Source organism: Nematolebias whitei, chromosome 16, assembly GCF_014905685.2.
Source record: "Nematolebias whitei isolate Nwh7 chromosome 16, NemWhi1, whole genome shotgun sequence".
Lineage (NCBI taxonomy): Eukaryota > Metazoa > Chordata > Actinopteri > Cyprinodontiformes > Rivulidae > Nematolebias > Nematolebias whitei.
In genome coordinates this window covers 2063469-2073732 of record NC_056513.1, presented here as the reverse complement: position 1 = coordinate 2073732, position 10264 = coordinate 2063469, and the positions used below count along the sequence as shown (strand labels likewise).

Below are 10264 nucleotides of genomic sequence, written 5' to 3'. Positions count from 1 at the left end.
TTAAAACAACAAGTGAAGCAGGAACTTTAAAACAACAAGTGAAGCAGGAACTTTAAAACAACAAGTGAAGCAGGAACTTTAAAACAACAAGTGAAGCAGGAACTTTAAAACAACGGGTGAAGCAGGAACTTTAAAACAACAAGTGAAACAGGAACTTTAAAACAAGTGAAGCAGGAACTTTAAAACAACAGGTGAAGCAGGAACTTTAAAACAAGTGAAGCAGGAACTTTAAAACAACAAGTGGGGCTTGGAGGAAGAATGAGCCGTTCTTGAAGTCTGAGGACGTTGAACGCTGCTAGCAGAAACTAACACTGTTATTCTCTTGGAAAACTTGTAAACAATTCAGATGTTTGTTTGTTTGTTTACAGAACAAGGAAGAGTCTAAATAAAAAAGCTGCTACACCGACATGACTTTGGCGTCTGAACTCAAGCATCCCGTGTTCAGAGTGTCTCACCTCCACGAAGCCGTCCAGCAGCCTGCTCAGCACGTCTCTCCTCTTCAGTTTGCTTCTCTCCATCCCCTCCAGCTTCACGATCACAGCGTCGATCTTGGACACTATGCTGCCGATGGAGTGCTCCATCCTGTCCACCCGCCTCACCAGCCTGCAAGCAGCCAACGGTCGACGGGCGCGTCACACGCTACAGTACACGATGGTTTAAAGGAACCACTTTTCATTTTCATCTTACAACAAAAGGAAAATGTCAACATTTTTCTTACAAAAATAATAATGATAATAATTTTAAATAGATTATTTCCATTTTTCAATCTCCATTTCCTACAGCTCATCTGAAGTGTTGTGGAAGCAGCAGGTCCAGAAGAGAAGCCCCGACTTCCCCAGAAACACTTTCTAGCTTGCACTGGGAGACCCCGAGGAGTTCCCAGGCCAGAGAAGATCCACGATCCCTCCAGCAAGTTCTGGGTCTTCCTCGAGGCCTCTTACCAGTGGGACGTGCCCAGAAAACCTGTAGGGATGCGTCCAGAGGGCGTCCTGATCTGAGGAACCACCTCAACGGACTCCTTCTGATGTGGAGGAGCAGTGCTCCACTGGGAGACGGAGCTCCTCACCTTCTCTCTAAGGCTGAGCCCAGCCCGTCTACAAAGGAAGCTCCCTTTGGCTGCTTGTAGCACGGACGGACGGGCTTAGGATCGTGTTACCAGCTCATTTTGTTCTTCAGATCAGGGGTCTGGGTAAACTGGGATCATGTGCAGACAGATGTGATCAGATGGACCAGGTGTGGAGACAGAGCAGCCCTGTGCGCTTCGTGGATGTTGGTATAAACCAGATCGAGGACTCTGGATGTCAGGGCAGCAAAGTGTTTGCATTTGTACACCAGGCATTACTGGTGTAAACAACCCCCCCCAGCCCCCGCTCTTACTGGAGGCAATGGTCCTGATGGTTCGGTAAACACAGTGACCAGCGAGCTCCATGGCCGCCTCATGAACAGATGTATCCAGTTACACATGTCTCCTGATTACCACCACCAAGCTGCGGGAGGCTATCCTCCTCACAACCAGTTTGTTCACGAGGAACTGGTAATTGAAGGAACAGACTTGGAAAGACTGGTCGGTGTGGGTCGGCACAAAGCCCAGCTCGTGCACCAGACAGTGCAAACACCCACTCTACGTTCGCCCAAGAAACTTAACAAAGCTGAAGTTTTGAGCTTTGAGCCACTGAGTGTGTGCGCCGCCGTCATTCATCTGCATCATCTAAACTAAGTTCAGGAGGCATCACAAGCTAGTTGTAGACATCCAGGTGGTGTTTGCATCCAACCAAGACTGGCCTACATGTGGGTCAAACTAATGCTTTAGGCTTCTCAAGGCTTTCTGCAGCTATTTTAAAATACACAAGTGACAATAAACCATCACAGTCTGTCTGCAGCACACTTCATGCTGAACAACTGCTGCTTCTCTAGAAATGTGCAGGTATTTGAACGCATCTCATCACCTTACAGCCGGTGTAGTTCAGTATTAGTGGTGTAACGGTACACGTGGGTGTACTGAACCGTTTCGGTGCGGCATGTTCGGTCCACGTGCGTACCGTTTTGGTTATTTTTTCCACTCGTTAAATTTTATTAACGACAGATTATGCGCAGCGGAACTAAAGTTCCTACGCGTGTTTCAGCACGGTGCTATTATCTTGCAGCACACGTAGCATTAGCAGCCTAGCATCTCGTTACGATCTCCTGTTCGGGAACATTATGTCTTTCTTGTTAAAAGACCAGTGAACAAATCCAAAGCTGTGTGTGGACGTCGTTTCACGGAGACTAGATCTGCAGCAGCAACACGTCGAACTTGAAACGACATCATCCGAACGTGAACGTAGTTTGGTGCAAAGAGCGACAACAGCAGCATTTAAACAACGTTTATCAGGTGATTCAGGTCGGTCCAGAGCAACAACACAAGATGCAGGAGTTTTTAAAGCTCCGGCTCTACAGCTGAACGTTGTTGATGCGCCGCTGCCCGTGACATCACATCAACACTTCAGCCAAAAAGTTGCAGCAGCACTTTATGAAAAAGATCAAACTGATGGTCAACAAGCCCCGGACCAGATTAAAGTCCTGCCACATGATGATCATGAACGAGAGAGAATATTCAACCACCTCATGTGATGACCATGCAAGAAGCGGTATTGGATTATTGTGATCTAATTAACTTTTTTAATTTAAAATAATCTTATTAACTCAATTTTTTTTAATCTCTGTGTTGTTTGTAGTCTGAGGATGATCGCACTGAGTGTTCTTCATCCACCAGGTCACCTCCAGATAAGAACTCTGTAATGACTGAACTTGTTCACTTGGCAGATTTTCAAAATAAACATTTTGTAAATCTTTACTTTGGCCTTTTTTGTACCGAAAATGAACCGAACTGAAATGTTACCGTTGCACCCCGAGTAAGGCTCATCATCAGTTAACCTGTGTGTTCGTTACAAAGGTAAAAAGCTTCGTACACTTGAAACTCTTCGTACGAGACACCCCCCGAGCTGCTTCCGCGGCGACGAGAACTGTGACCCGAGTCCTCATCGTCGTCCTCTTCCGAGTCATCCTGAGTGCGAGGGAAGCTCCGCCCACTGCTGGGTCGAGTCAGTGAATTACGCTCCAGCTCCAAGTCCTCCTAGCACACGAGCAGAGACGGTGAGTAACTGCAGGCGTTGTGGATGTTCGTGCTCTTCTTCACAACAACTCTAGTGACTGAAGTGGAACGACACTCACTCTGTCTTTCTCCAGGTCGTCTTTCATCTGCTGGTGCTCCTGCTCCGTCAGCTCGGGGTCTCCATCCTGGTTGTACTTTGCAAAGATGGCCTGAATCGCTGCTTCTGTGGGGCCCTTTCTGAGCGAGGACGAGAAACGACACACACAAGAGCAGCAGGAAGATTCAGGATTGAACAAGACAAACGTTAGCACGTCAACGTGGTGACTAGTTCATCTCGTTTAAGAAGTTTCAGTTACCCCTTTAAATTGTGATGAAGTTCGTCAGAGTTCAGTTTCCCCCCCGCTTGCTGCTCAGTGTCGGAGAGGTCGTCGACCGCCGTCTTCTTCAGTCTTAACTTCATCAAAGCTTTGTTACAGCACTGTGGGAAAATGACACAAATACTCTGTTACATGCACACGTGCACACGTTCATACTGTTATTCTGTAGTTTTACAAACAAGGACAGAAACCGTTATGCTGCAGAAAGTTTTACGCCCATCATCTCCACTCAGACAAGTCTAAACTAACCCTGCATCAGTTACTAACAAACAAACAAACAAACAAACAAACACAGGCACAATCTAGACATGACGTCTTCTTTGGTAATTTTACAAAGTGTGTTTATAAACCGTGATCCTCTGCAACAAGATCGAACACATGAACCGGTTCTGTGCAGATCAGAAAACCCAGGGTCAGTCTAGATAAATGTACTAACATGTCACAAATCACTCCTGAAACTTTTCTCCATCACTCCATCCTGCCTGGACTCTCTTCTTCTCCTCTTCACCACACTCCCCATGTTCCTGGACAGTGGACCCCAAGTCCTTGAAGTCCTGCACCTTTGTGACCTCTGCTCCTGGTAGCCTCACTGTTCCACCTCCTCCCTCTCATTCACACACATGGACTCTGTCTTACTACGGCTGACTTTCATTCCTCTTCTTTCAAGTGCATACCTCCACCTCTCCAAGTTCTCTTCCACCTGTTCCCTGTTCTCACCACAGATCACAATGTCATCTGCAAACATCATCGTCCACGGGGATTCCTGCCTGACCTCATCTGTTAGTCGGTCCATCACCAGAGCAAACAAGAAGGGGCTCAGACCTGATCCTTGAGGCACTCCCACCTCCACCTTGAAGCTTTCTGTCACTCCTGCAGCACATCTCACCACTGTCCTGCTGTCCTCGTCCATGTCCTGCTGTCCTCGTCCATGTCCTGCTGTCCTCGTCCATGTCCTGCTGTCCTCGTCCATGTCCTGCTGTCCTCATCCATGTCCTGCTGTCCTCATCCATGTCCTGCTGTCCTCATCCATGTCCTGCTGTCCTCATAATTGCCCTGCTGTCCTCATAAATGCCCTGCTGTCCTCATAAATGCCCTGCTGTCCTCATAAATGTCCTGCTGTCCTCGTCCATGTCCTGCTGTCCTCATGCATGTCCTGCTGTCCTCATGCATGTCCTGCTGTCCTCGTACATGTCCTGCTGTCCTCATCCATGTCCTGCTGTCCTCATCCATGTCCTGTACCAGTCTAACATACTTCTCTGTAACTCCAGATGTCCTCATGAAGCGCCACATTTATTCATTTATTGTTTTAAAGCAGATGAGTAAAAGGTTCAACATAACCAAAAGTGACATTTCGTGGTATTTATGGTCAAATACAACCTCCATATATCTGACCATTTGTTTTCACATTTCTACAGATAAACTTATTTATGTGCATTATTGCTCAAAGATCAGTGTGTGTGCACGTGTACTTTAGCTGAATACCTTCTTTAGGAGATCAGTCATTTCCATCTCAGATCTCTGCTGCGACATGTCCGCCTTCACCTCAGAGTAGGTGTCATTGATGATGGCCAGGAACATGTTCTGCAAGGAGCATTTAGCACCATTTGTAACGTTGACAACAACAACAACAACAACAACCCCACCACAACAATACATACCATGAGAATAAAGAAAATGAAGAAGACAAAGGTTGTAAAATATACAGGCCCAAGCACCGGATGTGCCTCCTCCATCTCTGAGAAGTTAAAGTCACCAAGAACGATTCGGAACTGAGTAAATCTATAAAAACAAGAAAACATTTGACCGTCATGTTAAACCTGAGACGGTGATTTTTGTGGAGCGTTGCTCAGTTTGGGGGTCAGACCGACTGGCCTTACATGCTGGCTTGGAAAGTGCTGAAGTCATTGACTTGAGTTCCAAACACCAAGTAGGCCAGCTGAGCGTACGCCAGGAAGATGATGAAGAACATGATCGCAAACCCACAGAGATCTTTGGCGCAGCGGGACATGGTGCTGGTCAGCTGACTCATGGTTTGGTTAACGTTAATGAACTTGAACAACTGGTGGAAGCGAGACATTGATTATTTGAGGAGCGACGGTCTGGAGCGACATTTGAGGGAACAGGAAGTACGTGTACCTTGACCCAGGAGAAGAAGACGATAACAGCAGCCATGTTGTTAAAGTGGACCTGCAGGTCGGCCAAACGCTCAAAGCTGGCGTGAGCGGAGTAGTTCTCCAGCAGGTCATTGAGCAGGTTTCTGGCCATGGCTGTTCTGGTTATGTTCATGATGATGGCAACAACACTCAGCTATAAAACAAAACACAGTACACGATAAGTCACTGAACGCCCGCAGGAACGGTAAACTCAAGACGGCTATGGGGCAATACACACCACAACTATGAGAACATCCAGACAGTTCCACACGCTCCTGAAGTAATGCAGCCGGTGGAGGTGGATTTCCAGAACTTCTTCCACCACGTAGTAGAGGATGAACAGGCAGAATGCCACTTCACACATGCCCACAAAGTAGTCCCAGCTGGATAGATATCGTATCAGACGTACTGTCTGGAACTGCCAAGAGGTCTCCATCCCACCAGTTGCAGGGAACTCCACCAACAACCTGACAAACCAACACACTTCAAATATCCAGACACCGACGGTTCATAGCAGACCGTTTTAATAATTCCGTATCTAGACCAGTGTTTATTCTGGCTGCAGGTTAGAGTAGCTGACATACCTGGCAACACAAAAAAGATTTATGTTTCTGTTGTAGACAGAGAAGTCGAGGAAGACGGCTCTTGTGCCTCTGTCCAGCCAGAGGTGGTCTTTGAGGAACTGCAGCTGAGCGGCTGACTCCTCTCTTGTTCGAGACAAGTCCTGGTAGTATCCTCCACCTCCGTACCTCGACACCTGACCCCAGAAACTGCTGCCGTTCATCTCACTCTCCCTGGTGTACACCCACCTGGCAGACATCAAGACGGTGGTTTGTCTCCTTGTCTTTTATTTACTTTGACACCATAAGGACGACACCTCCCTTTGTTCTGTTCGTTACAAGGACAGCTAGACAAAATGCACTTCCTGCAAAAATGCAGGGCGAATGCTTATGGCAGAAGAACCTGCTGAAAAACAGCTGAAATTAGCTAAAAACATGCTGAACTGTAGATGAAATGGAAGAACAAGTCTAGATGAGCAGAACAAAGCAGAAAGAACACACACTTGCAGAATTTGGTTTAAACAGAAATTAGCAAGAAATTAGTTACAAAAGCTGAAATTAGCAAAAATATCTGAAAAGTAGCTAAATAGGCAGAAAGAAGCTTAAACTACCAGAAGGAAGTGAAAAGAGCTGAAATGAGCTAAAAAATGTGAAATTTGCCGAAAAAGCTAAATTTAACACAAAAACAGCTAAAAAGAAGCTGAAATAGCAGAAAAACCTTAAACTAGCAGAAAAAATCTGAAAGGAGCACAAGCTGAAATTAGCATAAAGAAGTTAATTTGGCTATAGCAAAAATTACCACAAAAAACTGGAACAGCTTAAATTACTAGTAGCTAAAAAGCTAGCAAGGTAGCTGAAAAGATAGAACAAGCTTAAATTAGTAGAACAAAGCAGAAAGACCATGTATATGCTGAAGGAAAAAAGCTTAAATTAGCAAAAACAAAAAAAAGCTAAAATGTTGCTTAAAAAGCTGAAAGAAGCTTAAATTACCAGAAGGAAGTGGAGAGAGCACATTTATGCTGAATTAGGCTGAAAAAAGTTTAAATGAGTGTAAAAAATTTGGAGTTAGCTGAAAAAGCTAAAATTAGCATAAAAACTGCTAAATATTAGCTGAAATAACAGAAAAAGCTGAAACGCAGAAATAATCTGAAAGGAGTATAACAAGTTGAAATGAAATTAACAGAAAGAAGTTAGAAGCACACAAATGTTGTAGTTAGCAGAACGAATCTGAAAGGAGCACAAAACAGCTGAAAGTAGCTGAAAATAGTTAAAATTTGCTGAAAGAAGCTGAAGCAGAACAAAATGTGAAAGCAGCAGTAAAAGGCTGTAAACAGATCTGAAGATCTGAAGGAGGTAAAATGAGCTCAATTCATTTTCTATGAGAAAAAAATGGCAGAAAAGGCTAAAATATTTCAAAAAGCTAAAGTTGCACCACAACCAAAACTTGTAGCAGGATTGTCCTGAAAGAGCCGAACGTTTTGATTCATGGTTTGATGAAATAGCTTAAAAACTGTGGAAGGAGAAAGACGCCTGAAAACTACTGAAGAATGATGACGTTCACACGATAAAGATGTTCTGATTGTGGAGAAGATCTGGGCGCTCTCGCGTTAAAACATTCATTCATTCAACCTTTATTAAGGTTTTTATATAACCTTTATTTGTTTAAAAGATCTCAGGAACTCCGAGTTTGGTGTCTTTTCTTACATCTCAGTGCATTCTTATTAAGCTTGGACTTACGCTGTTCCATTCTTTGGGCCAAAGGAGGCGGTGTCCTCGTTGCTCGGAGTATAAATGTTGTAGCAGTCTTGGACTTCATCCTGCAGATCCTTGTAGATGGAGCAGGACTCGTTGTGGACTCTGACCTGCCGGAGCCTCGGCACCCCGAGAAGAAGATTCTCGTAGTAGATGAGAGTCTGGTTCTCTGGGAGGCTCTTGTTGTTGTACCAAACCTCCCAGTACACGCCACTGAGGAAGGGCCCCTGTGTAAACTACACAAGTGCGTCCCTTTGGGATTAATAACGTATTTTTGAATTTAACTGAAAATTAGAATTACAAACAGAATTGGTATTTGGACATTAGAAATATATTAATGGACAAATATTATTAGATAAGTTCCTGATAGCTGAACAAGTTTTAGGACAATTACATATAAGCTGTGATCACATTATGTTATTTACAATTATGATACATTTTTAATTAAAAGCTAAATCTATGAACTTCCTATGGATTACACATTTCTTCTATAGTTTTTTAAAATAAAACACTGGTCAAATGGTTTAAAAAAGTGTTGATTGCATAAAGTTAAAGGCAAAAAAAAAAAGGTTGTAAGCTCAATCATCCCGGTAGATAACAACAAAAAAGGTCCAATCGTTTCATCTGGACCAGTTTGTTTAAGGTCGTTTTCACATCTGGTAGACTCGGTTCAGTTGGGGACCAGTATTCAGAACATCTGTTCACATTTTCAGCTGGTGCGGTTCATTCACCCTGGACTGAGTCCGTCGAGTCGACCTGTCCCCCCCCCGCCTGTAGTGGCGCTGCACCAAGAACTACTGAAGGAAACGACACACAAACCTCTGAAGAAGACACTTTATCATTTTTCAACAGTGGACTCATCATGAGCAGAAGATGAGGCAGAAGATCACGGAGAATGTTTTTCACACAAGGCGGCTGACAGCTCCGTATGAGGTCAGAGAAATGCATGTTTGTTTCGGTTGCATTTACCCAGAATGCCCTGCGCTGTAGTCCACTTCCTGCTTTTGGAGCGGTCTCTGGTCCGCTTGCTTTCACACTGCATTCGAACCGCGCTAGAGTCCACTACAACCGAACCAAGACCTAGGTTTTTAGGCGGACCAGAGTCCGCTCTTTTGGTTTGCGTCAGAGTTTGATTGCTCATTCACAGCTCCCCAAACGAACCGGACTTTCCAGGCAAACGGACTAGAGTTGGATTAAAGTGGACTAAACAGGGCTGGTGTGAATGCACCCTAATGGGCCTTTTCCACCGCTCCTCTTCAGCACGACTCGGCTCAGCTCGGAACGCTTCCGAGCCCCTTTTCACCATCACTTTTCATGGAACCGGCACGGTTTTTGGTCCCTTCTTCTCAAGGGTACCAAGCGAGCCGAGCCGGCACCAAAACGTGATGTCAGAACACTGTCGGTCACTGATTGATCAGGGGGCGGAGTCATTAGAGGGGTTTGAGAATTTTCACAACAGTCGATCCGCCATTTGAATTTACCGGTGTTCGAACTCGAGGAGCGACTGGACTTATTTTGAAGAGTTTAAAAACAATTATGACAACACCGTGGCCTAACGCTGAAGTGCAGGCGTGTTGTGTTCTTGGTGGCCGACGACAAAATTCAGAGCGAGTTAGATGGAGCTCCCCGACTGCCCCCGGTCCTCTCCACCGGAGCCCCCTCAGGCCGTGCAGGGCGTCATCTCCCTGGCTCCGAGCTCCACCGGTCACCGCGGAAGATCCTCCGTGGTGCCGACTCAGGGCTCGGCCTCCAGATCCCGGCCTTGCGTGCTCCAAGCGCCGCTGGTCCCCGCCGAGGATCATCGAGCTGCTGACCCGCAGAAGGCCGTTGCCCCGACCCCGGCCTCGTGTGCTCATGAAGGCCGAACCCCGATCCCAGCAGACGGGCGACCGGGACGGGTCTGGGACGGAGGGTGGAAACGATTTTTAAAAACGTTTCATGCATAAAAAAATAATGTATTTTTTTTAAATCAGTGAAGATTAAAATAAATAAATAAACGTTGCCAGCTTTATCATGAAATCCTGTTTTCACTTTAATGGTTATTAAATAATCTGTTAAAGTTAACTCAGCTAAAAATCATAAAAAGAAACAAAATGATTGGATCCGTCAGGATTATTTCCCTCGAACGTTTAAAGAAGAGATTCAGGCTTTAGTTCAACCCACAGATGTACAAATTACAAAACAAGAACTTTAAAGCAAAGATAAAAATAAAAATATATCCGTGAACAAGAAACAAAACCACAAATATAAACTGAAATATAAAAGTAGACACAATGAGTGCAAGTACATCAAATGATGAAGAAAACCTATAAATTTTAAATATAAATGTTT

The 10264-nt window shown here is 44.9% G+C and overlaps 1 protein-coding gene across 1 annotated transcript in view; it reads right to left on the bottom strand.

Annotated features, from left to right (window-relative positions):
* Nucleotides 1-10264, bottom strand: part of pkd2 (polycystic kidney disease 2) — a gene marked incomplete in the record, with an annotated part of 21834 nt that overhangs the window by 205 nt on the left and 11365 nt on the right. The window contains 11 exon segments of the mRNA XM_037690423.1: nucleotides 456-603; nucleotides 2949-3112; nucleotides 3211-3328; nucleotides 3448-3569; nucleotides 4951-5049; nucleotides 5127-5247; nucleotides 5346-5527; nucleotides 5605-5775; nucleotides 5860-6088; nucleotides 6206-6430; nucleotides 7919-8169. Coding sequence (XP_037546351.1) covers nucleotides 456-603; nucleotides 2949-3112; nucleotides 3211-3328; nucleotides 3448-3569; nucleotides 4951-5049; nucleotides 5127-5247; nucleotides 5346-5527; nucleotides 5605-5775; nucleotides 5860-6088; nucleotides 6206-6430; nucleotides 7919-8169 — 1830 coding nt within the window.